This window comes from Amaranthus tricolor, chromosome 15 (genome assembly GCF_026212465.1).
Source record: "Amaranthus tricolor cultivar Red isolate AtriRed21 chromosome 15, ASM2621246v1, whole genome shotgun sequence".
Classification (NCBI taxonomy): Eukaryota; Viridiplantae; Streptophyta; class Magnoliopsida; order Caryophyllales; family Amaranthaceae; genus Amaranthus; species Amaranthus tricolor.
Window position 1 is genome coordinate 6,253,512 of NC_080061.1, and position 16,298 is coordinate 6,269,809.

The following is a 16,298-nucleotide window of genomic DNA, read 5'->3' on the forward strand; positions in this document are numbered from 1 at the left end:
CAAAGTCATACGCAAAATACAATTGCATTGGATGCCATCCACTTATAAAAAGCTTTTTTTCTTGCATAAATGCTCTTCTTCACTTGGGTAGCTACCTCTTCATTGCGATAACTACTTAACCCTTCCTTCCAAACATCATTGAAAATATTTAAAGAAGCCACCATTATCCCGTGGCTGCTTCCTGTGCATTGTTTTTTCGGATAAAATCTTTTTGTAAGAATTTAGTATCAACATTATTGTCCTTCCGTATTCCTTTTAACTATTTCAATGTTAATATTACTTTCTTTACTTATCCCTTTGCAATCATTATTAATGAATATTGCATCGTCATCATCATTTAGAAATAACGGAGAATTATATGCCATCAATTATCATTATCTAAAGAAGCAACCATTATACCATGTGTCTACTTGTTGGGCATTGTTATTTTCCCACCTAAGGCCCTCTTCTAAGAATTTTACTAATTACTGCAATATTAACATTAATTTTTATTACAAATAAGCTTAAAGAATGGAATAGGTGAGAATCAAATACAAAACCTTTTTAAAAAGTGGTAAAAAATTAAAATGAATGGAGAATAAGAATCAATATGAAATACCATTGGAATTGGTATATTATTACATGTTAGTCGGCCTCAATCTTTTGGGATTAAGGTTCTAGACATCAGCCCTTAGGTCAATCCATGATTCTGATGACTTGTCTACTAAAATTGAGATGGTAAATTTGACTTTTCGTTAAATTTATTAGTATGACTTTTGGTTCTACTATTTACTATAATCTTGGTGTGAAGCCAAGTATTCTAAGGCCACAGCGACATCGCTAATGAGGGGTCGGTGAGCAGGTACTTCCTGAAGACATATGGCTACAATTGCGACAAAATGTTGGAAACAGCACCATGGATAACGGCGCTGCAATGCTGGATCAACCAGCTGAATATATCGCTTTTTATCCTTGAAGCAAGGACGTGCCTGCACAGGATACATGTAAAATAGATGAGCCTTATAGGAGATGGATGATGATGGGCCAACATAACTCGACTTAACATAATTATATCATCATGCAAGAATCAGTCTCCCAATCGGTGCGCTGGCCTTGTGCAGACTTACTAATAAATAGGCTCAGCTGCTTAAAACACCCTCCATTGCCACTACGGCCTTGGATTAATGATCGGTATTCTGGAAAACCAAATTGATATGTGACATACGAGGACAATAAAATACTTCCTCTATCCCGATCACTTCTGAACTTGTCTAGATTTCTATATAATGTTACATTACGACCATTCCAAAGAAAGACAATTGTCATTGTCGGAAAATAATCCACTTGCGATCCCACATCGAAAAATTAGAGAGGTTGACTATCATATATACTTGATGGGCTGCTCCTCCTAATATCAATTAGTTTTAAGATGGAACCTCGCATCGGGTTTATGTGCAGTCAACTCTCCTCTCTTGCGGGTAATTCTAGGTACAAGCCCAAATCTTCAGTCATTTGACGAAGGTGAAAGTTTATATGTGAATGATAATTATACCATCTTTCAAAAAATTTTCTATGAGTTATCCCAATTGAATCCTTTTAGGGATGACGGGAATGCAATGAAACCCCCAATTTCTACTTTCCAACACTAATCATATCATCTTAGATCTTTGGTTTTTAATGTTCCCTTCATTTTTCAAAGGGAGGATGGGGGAGGAGGAGGTCGAAGAAACCAGGCCAGCTAAGATGTGTACACATAGAATATTAAACATCAACGGTATGTCAAGGTATACGATATCAACTTTTAATACGGATATATAAGAAGATAACTTACCCAATTGATTAGATTCTGCTCTGCGCGACTCCTATTTGGATCAATAGACTTGCGTCCACTGATAATTTCCAATAAAACAACACCCAAGCTAAATATGTCGGATTTCAGGGTGAGTTTACCACTCATGGCATATTCGGGTGCACAATAGCCGTAAATTCCCATCACACGGCTAGAAACATGGGTCCTGTCACCAACAGGTCCCAACTTAGCGAGCCCAAAGTCTGAGAGGATGGCATGGAATTCATTGTCCAGTAATATATTCGCGGGTTTCAAGTCACGAAAGATAACAGGCGGGTTGGCTTTGACATGGAGATACTCCATACCCCTGGCAGTATCAATGGCAATTCTCATGCGTGTGTTCCAGTCCAACAGAACCTTCCCTGGGCCCAAGTCTGAGAATATTTCAATACGAAACAGAATTATCAATATCATATGGATACATAAGAAAAGTTAAAAGAAACTAGCAACAAGTTCAAAACAACTAATCAAATTATAGCATTCAAGACTAGACTGATCTATTGGTTCATGTGGACAGCCACTGGAATTGGGTATTGGTTCATGTAGCCGACCTCAATCTTTTGGGATTAGCAGTCTGACACTGAAATCCAAAATGCATATACATCAAAAAGGATTGTACCGAAGGATAATCGTGCATGGAAAGACCCACATGATCAATATTAATGACTGAGGAACTTAACCTAAGAAGGCAGCATTTGTTAAAGCCAAAAAATCCATCTTAAACGCACAAGAAAAACACCACATGGGTGGGATCAGAATTTCTTATTAGTTTACTATGTGGCGGAGACTGATGATACATCCTGATTAATTAGACCTTTATTAACATGTATCTACTAGCTTGATCGAGACAGGTAATGTTCAATACATTCATAATCCTAGACCCTCAAAACCAGTCATTTCCATTCAAAAGAAGGGACGAATAATGCAAAATACAAAAAAACTCCATATGATTGGCTTATCAAAAGAAAAGATAGTATGAAGTGAAATTCATGATAGTGAGAACTCGGAATCAGTAGACAAAGTAGTCTAAACATATTTGAAATAACATTAAACAGGACATGTTTTCTTTATAGGCAGTTTCTGCTTTGTGATAACGACAAATAAATCACCCGTAAATGATCAAACTGAATCAAATTTCTTCTCTTTAGCGTAACAACCAATGCCTATCAGCATAATCATCTTATGCATTATGCAAGAACCGACCTTTAATATTACTCGCATACTGTTTACAAAAAGTAAAAAAGCAGACATATAGGTCCAATTATTGTTTCAAATTAGGTGTGTAAATATAGGTCCAATTATTGGCATGTCACTCCTACAGAAAACTCATCATAACTCGTAAATCGAAGGAATATTTCTTCGGGAGCCACTTGATAACCATTTCCGAATAACATATATAGACATAATGGACATTTGTGGCTATATATTTACACACCTAATTTGAAACAATTACTGATAGATTACAAGACTTATAAAACATTTCATTTGAAGTGATAGACAGTCGGGTTTTCAATATACTCCAGTCCTATATGTGAACAGAACTATTTCTTAATTTTTGAAGGTTTTGATGTTAGTTAGAAAGGGTTATTGTGTAGTAAGTTTCCATTAAATTCAACCCCTCAAATGAGCCGCCAACTCTCGTGATTGTTGAGGCGTCCCATATAGTTCTCTTGCTACCTAGGGTCATTACGATAAGGTAATTTGAGATCAGGTCATTAGGATAACCGGCTACACAAATTTTAAACCAAACCCCAATTCCAATCCTCTACTTAATCTTCGTTTGAACAATGGCATCCCAAAATTTTCATTATACCCAGCTTCAATGTGACAGATCTTGTATTCCTGTCCCCTTCTAACTTATAACATTGATTATTGATCTCCAAAAGAGCCATAATAAACTAAAGCCACATAAAACGTCATGTATTATGTGTTAACGAGATCTACTGATCAAATCTTAATGTATCCTGTTGGATTTAATTAATTAGTCTGTTCTAACACAGAATCTTATAAATAAAACCATAAAAAGAAAAGGAAAAAAGGCATCCTAACACCATTTTCAATGTTATAGCTTGAATAAATATACCTATATAAATTAGTACAATACACAAATGGTCAAAGTCAGCATAAACTAATCTCTAATCTCTAGAATCTAAAACGAAGATGTAATCCGAAAGCACCAATTGTGAACAAACAATAAACAAGCATATTATAAGCATAAGAATAATTTCAACTCATAACACAAACAAGAATAATCCCAATATATATGTATATTTCCGAATTACTTACCGAATAGATGATCTTCCAAGCTACCCTTAGGCATATACTCATAAGCTTAAGAGTTTTTCATCACCATCAGTGCAGTAACCTTTTAAGCTCATAAGATTCGGGTGGTGAAGAAGGCTAAGCATGAGAATTTCATATAGTAGTATCGAACTTTTATAAAACGCTAGTATTAGCACTTTTAAAAGATTTTTCCAAATGGTAACATCCAGTTTATGCCTTATCTAACTGGCCATAGCATTTTCCGTTAAATTCTTGTCAACTTCCGTTTAATTCACTATTTTAACGTTTTCATCCTTATTAAGTGTTGATTGTTGTCTTTATGATTAGCCCTAACAAATGAAGGGTTCTGCGAGGGTTTCTTCTCTTTTAGATGATTATGATAACTAATTAACTATAGTACATCAACGCTCCATTATTTTTTTGTTTCCTTTGGGAGGAACTCTTGTATGAGACTTTATTTTTATTTATTTTTTATTTTTTTTTATGGTGAGACATATTTTAGTCCGTGACACTTCGTCAATAATCATCTTATAGATCCACAAATGCACAGGTAGTGAGCGTTGACTTGCATACAACGCATGATGAGTTTCATTCTTTTCCAAAACCGTATGGTATTAGGAAGATTACCCATTAAGTATTACATATAAGTCTACAACCCACTATTTTAAAGATATGAGATCTTACTCACATATAAAGTATTTCCAACAACATATTCATATAATAAATCTATCAAAAATAATTTTTTTTACCGTGTTGTGAGCATGGAATTTAAGATGTACTCCCTAGCTCCAAAGTTTGTTATATAGTACCCCCTCAAAACCTACCAATAAAGTGTAATCCAACCTATTTTTTCTCTTCAAGTATTTGGCTAAAACTAATGGAAGCAAAAATAGTAGTTAGTCTGGTTTTAGCAGCCTTGCTAGCAAGCACAATCTTTACTTCCAAGTCCCACTCTCTAGACGAGATTGCCAATAACAATTTTTTTATAAATCCTAATATAAGTTGTTGACTTTTTTATGTGACAATTAAAGAAATGACTTTTTAATACTTTTTTTTTTCTTTCTTTCTCTTTGATAGCACAAGTCAACTAGATATTAACTTTTTTAAGTCGTCCATTTCTCATTGAAGGAGATGCATAGTATTACATGAATTGATTGTCAAGTTGCCTAAAATATACAAGCACACAACTCTGATCTACAATAACTTTTTTATTGAGAGTTGGGGTCAAATTTTGGGATGCCTGTTCAGTGTCCACAGCAATATATCTGTCATCAAAGACATTCATGCATGTACATTGTTACATTGACTAATCTAGTTCTTATGAACAATCCTCTCTTAGTTGAGATGCACCACTCTGCAATTCTAAGCCAAACTATACTACTAATTTAAGCCAATTTGATTAGATTTTTTTTTTCTTTTTTGATATTGATAAAAGAGATTCATATGTGGATTTTTCTCGAGTCATAGAACTCTTTGATCATACTCTCTTTCACGGTATGAGTTGCTACCTTCCTTTCCTCGTGCCCACGCCTTCCTTCCTTCGTCCCCAGACCCTGATCATAGTTCCTATGAGTAGGATACACTAATTATGATGATGATGATTTTGATAAAAAAATTTGATAAGATTATTGACTCTGTATAAATTAACTTCTCTCTATATATATAATATGTCATCATAAATCAAGATATCTAAAACCTTTACAAGCAATCTAGGGCAATATTGGAAATGGGACGCCACAATAGTATGGTGTGGCTGCCTATTTTGGCAATTATGGTGGCAAGTATAAGTATAACTACAAAATGTCAGCAACCTGGGAGGACTACTATAGCTCCTGAACCAGCTCCAACTTCAGTTGTGGAACCAAAACATGTTCTAGATCTCGCTCTATTTTTTCTAGGCCTTTTCGATATAGCACCAGAACCACCAACACCATCAACACCCCCTATGCTCAATCCTATAGCACGACCACGACCAGCACCACCACCACCACCACCACCACCATTTATGATGAATCCAACACCACAAGTGATTCGTCCATCACAACCGAATGAGATCAATCAAACACCATCGCCAGTGTTTAAAGTGCCTCGTTCATCACCACCAAAAAGGCCAAATCCACTATCTCCACAAACAATCTCAACTCCTTCCGATCCAATTATGGAGCAAACACCTGCGCTCAATCCTACAATATCACCATCACCCCCACAAGTTGATACGCAGCCTCGTCCACCGCCAATGCCTATGCCTATGCCAAATCCTCCACCAATAATGCCTATGCCAAATCCTCCAGCACCACCAACACCTATGCCAAATCCTCCAGCACCACCAACACATATGCCAAATCCTCCAGTACCACCAACACCAGAAAGCGATAATGAGAATGATGATCCTACATTGCCATAAAGGCATAGACCCCTTCCAGAAGATCGACTTGTATGATTTTGATCATTTCTTTACAATTGCGCTTTTTTTGTTTCAGTGTAAATTGCTCTTCATATTTTTATTAGAAGATTGGGTTTAATTTCATCAAAGAAGAGTGCAATTTGCACATTCTAATAACATGCGTTACAATTTATTGCTTCTGTTTTTAACATGTATTGAGGATTGCAGATTGCTGGTGTAAAGTAGTTAACCACACAAGCAAATACTCCAAATTTTTTTTATTTTTTTTATACTGTACATGTCTACATGAACATCTATATATGTAGATGACAAATAGCAACTCAACAGGGTATCTGGGGGTATATGTAGATGAGAAATAGCACTAGTCTAGTTTGTTCCTTTAGTAAGTCATAATCCACTATCTAATCCAAACTATATCTTTTTATAGTTGACAAGAAAGTATCTTATTATTCTACATGTAAATCAATAGTAAACTCTAATGAACTTCACTATTATAAGAATTAGATTGTCGTACATCCAATGACTGCTTCCCATCGTCGAAGCAGGATCCACTTAGCATTTGGTTGATGACATGGTGGTGTTGTATTACATGTATAACTCCATCTACATATGTTGATGTCAGCCTCTATAAAACACCTTCACCAAAATTAAGCCTTCTCCTGATAAACAAAGTCCTATTTTTGAGGGGCTAGAAATGGGGGAGAACGTTGGTGGAAAAGTTTTTGGTGATAATGGTAGTGACATTGGCAGCTATTATGGCCCCAGCATTAACACCTGCGTTGATAGTCCCCCGTGAACAAACCACTGCCAATAAGATCATTGCCAATGACTACGTTGTTTATTAAATAAATAAATAAATTCAGGGCGTACCTATTAAGATGCCTGGGTTGCCCAGGCACCCCATTAAAAAAATTTAAGTTTTCTTTGAACCAGTCTCGAACCCACAACCCTTTGATTATTTAAGTCGAGCAATAACCACTGTACTACTGCAGATTTAAAAATTCTCAAATCCCACGTAATGCGAATCAGTCGACGCTTCGACTTCGAGTCCTCCACAGTCCCAAACCATATTATTACCCAATTCATTTTCTCCTGTTTGTGAATTCCCATTCAACGCCTTCACAGTCGACGACCATCAACCACCACCACGACGGTCGACGACTCGATGGACGGAGACGAAAGTTCTCCACAGACTGTCCACTGTCCTTCATTGTCGACAACCTCTGTTTAGTGTTTAAAGTAAGTTTTAAACTTTTATTTAGGTTTTGGGTATATTATTGTCAAATTTTGCTAATTGCTACTGATGTAAATTATTGCTAAGTTTGCTAATTGTCAAAAGCCCCTGTAAATTATTGCTAATTTTTCTAATTGTTAAATTACGGCCATCAACCATTTCTTTGTATTTATTGAGTAATTTATTGTCAAATTTTGCTATTGATGTAAATTGATGATAGTTTTAACTTTTAATTCTTTGATACTAAGTGATGATAGGTTTTAGTAGTTTTAATTATTTTTTTATTATTATAGTTTCAGTTTTTAAAATGATGCGAATAAAAATTTTTTAAAGAAGAGATGGATTAGTAAAGTTTTATTTTATTTATTTTATCTTTTTATGGAATATATCATATTTAATTAATGTAATGCAAAAAAAAAAATTATTTGTTTAATTGTACTTTGAGATGCATACTTTAAAAACTTGTGCAACCTTTTTCCGAGGCCTCCATTTTCTCCACTGTCCGTCAACAACCTTCCTCCTTTCTTATTTATTATGACCAACTAAGTATACCATTGTCTCATTATAATTATACCCACCTTAGATTTCTTTCAAATCCACGACATATACTTCATAAACATTTATAAATTTAATTGTACATCTAATTTGTTTAAACTATACAATTTAATAAAATTAAATTAATATTATCAAGTTTTTGTCAATAGTTTTAATAAAAATATAATACTAATACTCTCTTATTCCCTTTAAATGTCTTATTTAATTTTTCAACATTATTCATCAATCACTTTTATTATGTTTTTTTTTTAATCTATAAGTTAAAACATAGTCAAGTGGTATCTTGTTTAATTCGTATTATTGTAAATTTTATTAATATTAACTTTTTATAATTTTGACTTAAGTACAGTAAAAAATATTTAAGATTGAAAACGCGCATTAACAAATATGTCAAAACCTAAATGAGAAAGTATATTGGACGAGTATTGTACGGAGCGGCTGTATTAATTTTTTTAGAGGTGCTTTCATGACATTTTAAATTTTTTTAAAAAAATTTTGCAGTGTATTATTTTTTTTTTTATGTGTGATTATTCTTCTATTAAATTCCAAAACACCGTCTATGCGGGAGCTGGTGAGTAAGATTGAATAATGAAATGTTGTTGTGTGATTGTTCTACCTATATACTCCCTCCTATTCAGCTGAACTGTCCCATTTGACTTTTCACACTTGCCGAGGCAACATTTTAACTCTTAATATCTCAAATTATGCTTAATTAAAAATTATAAAAAGTTGATATTAATAATCCTTGTATTGAGACAAATCAAACAAGATCCCATATGACTATGTTTTAACTTATAGATTAAGAGTAAAATACAAATTAAGAGTGATAAGTGAATAGTGCCAAAAAAAAAATGGGACAATTCAGCTGAATAGGAGGTAGTATATTATTATTTTATAGCACTAAATTATAATTACGGGTTGAGAAATGATTGAAATCAAATGAATGGAGTAGGATTTTTTATCTGAACGGTCCATTGGTTCATTTTGGGGAACTAAACCCCTTGGAGATATTATTGTGAAGGTTTTTATAAGAAAATTTAGTACAAAGAAATAGGTCTTATGAAACTTTAATACGAAGCATCGAGACTTTAAAGATAAAAAAAATATTATATCTTATTTGTCATATTAGAGACTTGAAAGGAAGAGATGAAAATAAAAATCTCAACTAAAATGTCATTCTCTTACTCAACTCCCTCCCACCTGCCAAACACCCACTTAAGTAATGTACTTAATTATGAGAGATGGAGATATTGGATGATGTGAACAATCTTTTTGAGTTATTGTTTTGAAGTTGATAGTGGGTTTAGGGAATTCTTGTTGATCGTTTATTTTTTGAGGTTGTGTGGGTAGGTTAAAAGAGACAATGTAGACGGCAACGTTGATGCTTCTGAATGCCGGTTGAAACGGGTAACCTTTGATGTGTAGCTTTTAAATCTTTGTCGAAAAGTGTCCAATACTGTATTGATCTGAGTGGTAGTGTCAATTTTTGGAAGGTGGGAGCTAAAGACATGATGAGGGAAGGAGAGCGAATCTTTCTTCCTATTTGTGTTATGGAACCACCTATCAAGAAGCAGGAGTATGAATGTAGCGAAGAAGAAATGAACTTCATTCGTTGCCTTGAGATATATAAGGTGTGATATCCTTTAACTTTTATTTTTACTGTTGTTTTGTGAATTTGGCTTGGATAATGACTCACATTCTCAATATGTTGTGAAATCAGGATTCTGCCATAATTGCTATCAACAAACCCCTAAAACTGCCAGTATAGGTAAATGACAGGTATAACGTGCATTTTGTATCCTCTGCTTTGTAGAAGAATGTGCAGCTTCGATATGTAAGCATTTTTACTTTAAAATTATGACTTACTGTGATGATTGATCGACATTCTTCAGGTTGGCCTTGGGATTAAAAAGAGTTTAGATGAATTGGCTGCCACATGTCTTAGATATGACATCAAGGAACGTCCAAGATTGGTGAGTTATGTGCATACTTTGTTTATGTGTTGTCATTCTTGTGGTTGAACCTATTATTCTGAGTCACATTTTTTATCAGTGGCCACATTGAATCGTAGGGGTAAAGCTCTAAGCGGTTTCGGACCTACCAAACCAGTAATCTGCATCATACTGGTGTAAAAAATCATGTTTTAAGCCGGTTGAAAAGATATTTCATAGTTTTAGCTGTTTTTTGGCAGTGCAACAATCGCATTACCCCGTCACATCTGAAACCCAATTGTTGCAGAATATTTAGAGTACAATCTTAGAGTGTAAAGTGTATTAGACTTCTAGTTATAGCACCACTGGTAACATAACATCAAACTGTAATGTGACTTCAAAAATCATTCATAGTTTTAGAAGGTAAACAACTTATTTGTTCTCATGAAGCTCACTAGTAAGAACTTGGGATGCAGGAACTCTTGTCTGTTGAACATGAATATTACTGGAGTTAGCCATATGCATACTTCTTAAAGTATAAGGGGAATTATGTACTTTACTAGCAGAAAACATGCTAGTTGGTTTTCTTTACTGCATCTGCACTTGGAAGTTCATGATAGGACTATAGGAGATTGGTCTGCGTGGGTTCAAATTAGTTAGCTAATGTAACAAAGTGACTTGACATTTTTATAAACTTATTGTTGTTTGTTTATGTCCAATTTTCAACTACATTAAAAGATCACTATTAGGGATTATCAACTTGAGTGTGATAGGTTAAACTAAAATCTCACAATTTTGAGTTGGTCATATCCTTCCTTTATCAACATTTATTAGAAACAATGTCATTTCTAGGTATGGATACCGCTGGTAAATCATTTTCGTTTACTCCGTTTCGTGAGGTTCATTGTTAGAAGTTATGTGGACTTCTAGCGTTTGGTGTTGCTTCTTTGTTTTTGGCACATGTCTTTGATTGGATGGAAGATTAAAACACTTGGTAGATTCTAGTGTATGTGTTTTTAATTGTAGTGTTTTGATGGAATGTTTGAACTATTGTTTTAGTTTCTAACTAGTTTAATGCACCCATTAGAAGTGGCATTTTACTTGATGATATCGTGTGTGGTTTCCTTTTGTTTTCGCTTAGAATATATGAAGGTTGGATAAAAAAAAATTTTTTGCGATCTGTCTGCAATTGTAAGTCGCCTGATAAGTTGACTCGTCTCAACAGAAAAGAATTGAAGAAGAAAAAAGGGGTTGAGGACAGTGTAAAAATACATATCTTGCCTTCCTGTTTAAATAAGCCCGTTAACGAGAAGTTCATGTTTTTTTTTAGGTTCACAAACTCGATAGAGATAGTAGTGGAATCTTGGTAATGGGAAGAACACAAACAAGCACAACAATTCTTGAACAATTGTAAGTCGTCTTGTAGAAAGCTATGCCTTTTTATTGATTTTTGAACAATAGATGCATTCTCAATTTCTTTTTCGTTCTGCTTGGATCTTGTTCATGTTTCTGTAGATTTTTTCATCACCAAATGCCATTAAATAAATTATACATAGGTTTCCACTTAAGCAAGGTATGGGGGGCCTTATTTACGCAATCTTACCTTTTTAATAAGAAAGATTTATTCTCATTGACCCTTAATAGCAAACATTACCCACAACGTCACATAAAGTGCACATAATATAATGAGTCATTTTAGTACAGTTCATTATAATCGTAAACCAAAGAATTATAAATCGTTGGCTCCACTAAGAATGGACAATTCAATTTTGTATGTCACAAGGAAAAATCTCGATCAGCTTTGTTTTTTGTTATTGGCTATGTAGGCAAAAGCTTCACGATCTTAAGGTTCTTTTGTTCTAGTTGTGGGTAGTCTTGGAAGTAAGGCAGCAAAAGAGAAACATTTCTTTGATACTCATTTGGCACGTTTCTATAGCATTGAACAAGTATGTAATTCCTCTAATCTTCAATGCCAGTCTTGCAGTTAAGTGGTTCAATTTTTTTAGATTATTTTGGCAACGAAAAAAGATCCAGAGAGTGGGAAACCTCCCACTATAGTAACAGAAGATAACATACAGTTGCTTTTTGACATACAACAGAAGGTAATAATGAGGCTTGTTTGCAATTTCCATGAAAAGTATCTATTGGGTCACCGTTCATATAAATCGATAACTACCTGAAATTTTCTTATTTGTTGCATGTTGACGAACTTCGGGTGAACTATTCAAGGCATATGGTATCCTTGTCTGATATTTGTTTAAAGCCTCTAGGTGAGGATTGTGCCATCCAAAGCATTCTTCAGGTATATGCACCGAAGTCTAAGTCATATAATTGTGATCTGAATATCAATTAAATACATATATGCTTATCCATAATTTTGGCCCGATGAATGTTTAAACATTAAAAGGAGGCGTATACTTGAGTTGATGCGGCGTTTTTGTTACACTTTTTAATACCATTTTTCTTGAATTCACATGATATCCCATAACATTTTTAACTAGTATGTTTTTTTTTTGACAGTATTCCAGATGGATCCTTACAATTATGTTGAATATGGAGGCATTCAACACGCTTTGTATTGCTTTTAGGTATTGTCTTCATGAACTAATCTAATTGTTTTTTTGGTGGTGGTTATAAAGTGAAATTCATGTGTAGTTATCTGCTATGCTTGCAATACAAATGTTAATCTACAGAAAAAAGTCGCATCACTGCTTTGAATCGAAATTTTCAGCTAAAAACAGAGAATTTTCAATAGTAAAATTATGTGGTGACTTGTATGAGCTTCTGTAACAAGCTTATGATCTGAATCAGTTCAAGTATCATGACGCACCAAAGTGAAGCTAGGTATTCTGCTTGCTCCATTTTGCCTCAGCTGGGTGGAGAATATGGGGAATGTAGACTACGCTGTATTCGACAATTGCTAAAAATTGTGAAAGTAAATGTATGTAGATAGATTCTTGTAGGCTATAGCTGGTGAAAGAAGTCCCTGACTCCCAGTGTCAAATTGTGTCAGGGATCTATTACTATATATCTTAGGTTATAAAAACGTGTTACCTTTGTCAATGGAGGTTTGTTATTGTTTACTTTCTTTGCCATTTAACAGCAAAATAATTGAACAAGTTCTTGTTAAAGTTGCCTAAAGACTCCTTGGAGATAATGATTTATGATACTGCTTCTGTCTTTGAAAGATTGAAAGCATAATAACTCTTTTTTGGAGCATGTATTCCGTTGCAGCATTACACATGCACGGACTCATGTTTGAGCGCCTTTAAAGCCCCACTTGATCCAAGCGCTGCTTGGGGAGGATTTTTTGGCAATAATTTTCCGAGGTAATACCTTTTTCAACTATGTTACAAAGCTGCGTGGATAATGGACTAATTATTTTACATTCAAATGTCAGGCTTCTGCATTTGTGGTAACTTACCAAGTTACTAACACGATTGATGAGTCCAGCGATGCAAATGGGAAGGCTATGGAATGGGAAAGAGCTTTTATTAAGTTGGCTAAGGTTTGAACTTTGAACAATACTCCTTGTTTGAGTATGCTCATGTCTTCATTTTTTTATCTATGTTTTGTAAAATGAGGAGAGGATGTGATGGAAGGGGAAAAGAAGATTACTAGTTTTAAGTCAATGCTGAAACTGCATATATCCCTTTGCCTTCTCCGTTTTTAATTAGATGTACATCATATTTGTTGAATTTCAGGTGAACTTTTCTTTGGTTGCGTGATTTGACCGTTTGTTCATTTTCATCAACAGGAGGAGCTGTTAACCATGGTGCAGCCCAACAATCTCAGTTTATCTTTTTCTTCAGAAAGCTCAATTGAGGATGAACTTAAACGGGAAAGCAATGCTGATGTCATAACAATTTTAGTAAGTTATATAAGAGGAAATGTCCTTCTTTTTGTGCTTATTGTTGGTGATGTTGTGATTATCTGCCTGCCAGTTTTGGTATTAATAATGTACTCAAGAAAATTGAGATCTTGACTCTTGACTACTTATTAGTTTAATCTGCGTCAGATAAGCTATCTTGTGATGTTTGCTACATATCTCTTACACTGGGCGACAGACCACATTTGTCCATGTTCTACATTTCATCCAAGGTATGAACTGAATAAACTGTTACCAACTTCACTTTTTACTCAAAGATAGTGTATACATTATGATCATAGTTACCATTCGTATTTTGCTAATTTTCATCACGAATTACATCATTACAAAAAATTAAAGGGTTTGATTTTATGTAATTTCCGTTTGTCAAATGTAGAAGGGTTTGGATTCTTCGCCATTTCTGATTCTTTATCAAGTTTAGAAGGGTTTGGACTTCTTCATTTGGATACTTTTCCTGAGTCTTTGTCGAATGTAGAATGGTTTGGACTTCTATAATTACCATTTGTAGACATTTGATTTCTCTATGCAGTGTTAGAAATAATTTGCCTTGCGTTTTATCTTTTGTCAAATGTCAATTGACAATTCTTGAGTTATTGGATCTATTGTAAATTTTTTTACTTGAGCTTGAATCAATTTTTGGGCACACTGCACACCAGAGGTCTGGTTAAACTGAATGAAAAGTAACAATCTAAAGCAACAAAACACAGTAATTCAAATCATAAGTTTAAAAGCAACATCAGTTTCCTAGATCTATGTGCGCACAGGGAGTCTAGTTGAGAGGAACATCCATAGCTCTAGGCTATGTTACTCTCGAGTGAGGCTAGTCAATATTTGAATGATAATTTATCTTAAAATAGGGAGTAAGGGTTCCTCTACTCCGTCAATGACCATATCAATATCAGCATAATCATTCATAACACATTTCTCTCAACATAATAAATTCAAAGTTTTAATAAAACGATTTATAAAATTGTAGTCTGGCCAGATCCTTTAAGGGATTGCTACTACTCACCAAAGATGCTTTAAAGAGCTAAACCTGGTTCTCCGCGATCACTAGAAGGGTTCTTCGATAATGTCGCCTCCTGAAGCATAACAAATTACAACATCACAAAAGAGCGTTCGATACTACAATCTAAATCGATACAACTTATTGCTTTTCCTCCTAGTCACCGCACCGTAGCTAAGACTTTATTCTTAATGTCCAACAATTTCTCCATTTATACGTCAAAACACCAAATACATTTAATTTTAGAATTCTTTCCCAAAAAAAATTAGTAAAGCCTCAAGTCGCTGCTACTAACAGCGACTTTAAGGTTAACTGGTCAACTCTTTAATCTCGTAGGTTGGAATGAGGAAGTAACTGAGAACTGGAAACTTAAAACGCATTAAGTCGCTGATACTAACAGCGACTTAAAAATAAATAAAAAAAATTTTTAAGTCGCTGTTAGTAACAGCGACATTACACCAAGCCTAGGTTAGAATGTACGGACGCTTATTTTGGGAATAAAGTTTTCACGAAGCTTATTTTTGGAATTAAGTTGTTAAAACATCTTATTTTATTCAAATTTTCTATATTTATGGAGCTTAGGTATAAATCTATTTATCAGTAAACTACCAACTAAAAGTAAAATCCAACTCGATAACATATACAAATTCGTAAATGAGACAGTTTCATATAATTTTGAAGTGATGAGACTATCTTTATTAAGCAAATTCATGTATATTTAATGTGTTAAATGATCACTTATTATTTTGAAGTGATCAATTAAAAAATTAGATTGATTAAATGAGTATGTCTCATACAAGACAAGTTGATTATATTTTATTTATCTATTACTAATAAGTAGAACTACCCATTGGATCAACAAAGTTTTTTCTTATTTATCTTGCCCTTTATCGGAAATATTAAATGGTAACAAATTAAGGGAGTAATTTACATAGGAATGCACACATAAATTACTTCATACTTAAACCTTTGCATAAGTTAGAAAAATCCATATAATTATGATTTTATTAGAAACTTTTCTCCAAGTTCCAAGTCTCCTTTGTAACATTCCTCAAAAAAAAAAAAAAAAAAAAAAAAAAAAGAAACCTTTTTTAACATCGAACATGATTTTATTTTGAAAAACTTGTTAAAAATAATTTCAAATATCACTAAATTGCTCAAAATAAAT

General features: G+C 34.0%; 2 protein-coding genes and 1 long non-coding RNA gene across 19 annotated transcripts; 2 read left to right on the plus strand and 1 right to left on the minus strand.

Moving 5' to 3' along the window:
* Positions 1 to 186: 186 nt before the first annotated feature.
* On the minus strand, positions 187 to 4,348 carry LOC130801386 (probable serine/threonine-protein kinase PBL21). Its single transcript, XM_057665227.1, is given in 4 exon segments — positions 187 to 968; positions 1,811 to 2,202; positions 4,115 to 4,160; positions 4,162 to 4,348. Coding segments are annotated over 4 exon segments (717 nt in total). The 5' UTR covers positions 4,237 to 4,348; the 3' UTR covers positions 187 to 764.
* Positions 4,349 to 5,837: 1,489 nt separating this feature from the next.
* LOC130800973 (extensin-like) lies at positions 5,838 to 6,515 on the plus strand. The gene has a single exon (XM_057664717.1). The coding sequence runs from the start codon at positions 5,838 to 5,840 to the stop codon at positions 6,513 to 6,515; it is 678 nt and encodes a 225-aa protein (XP_057520700.1).
* Positions 6,516 to 7,394: 879 nt separating this feature from the next.
* On the plus strand, positions 7,395 to 15,503 carry LOC130801457 (uncharacterized). Of its 17 annotated transcripts, none has more exons than XR_009039603.1 (11): positions 7,395 to 7,754; positions 9,655 to 9,711; positions 9,798 to 9,935; positions 10,025 to 10,083; positions 10,197 to 10,277; positions 11,566 to 11,645; positions 12,212 to 12,337; positions 12,465 to 12,537; positions 12,756 to 13,564; positions 13,636 to 13,743; positions 13,993 to 15,492. It is a non-coding gene; the product is annotated as an uncharacterized LOC130801457 (long non-coding RNA). The 17 variants fall into 17 exon arrangements; XR_009039616.1 differs by lacking the exon at positions 7,395 to 7,754 and having other exon boundaries at positions 8,672 to 9,935; positions 13,993 to 14,106; positions 14,239 to 14,336; positions 14,504 to 15,495; XR_009039614.1 differs by lacking the exon at positions 7,395 to 7,754 and having other exon boundaries at positions 8,673 to 9,935; positions 13,993 to 14,106; positions 14,239 to 14,336; positions 14,501 to 15,495.
* The last annotated feature ends 795 nt before the right edge of the window (positions 15,504 to 16,298 follow it).

What these genes read in the sequence shown, in the direction of transcription:
- LOC130800973 (XM_057664717.1), top strand. Translation starts at nt 5,838, where the DNA reads ATGGGACGCCACAATAGTATGGTGTGGCTGCCTATTTTGGCAATTATG.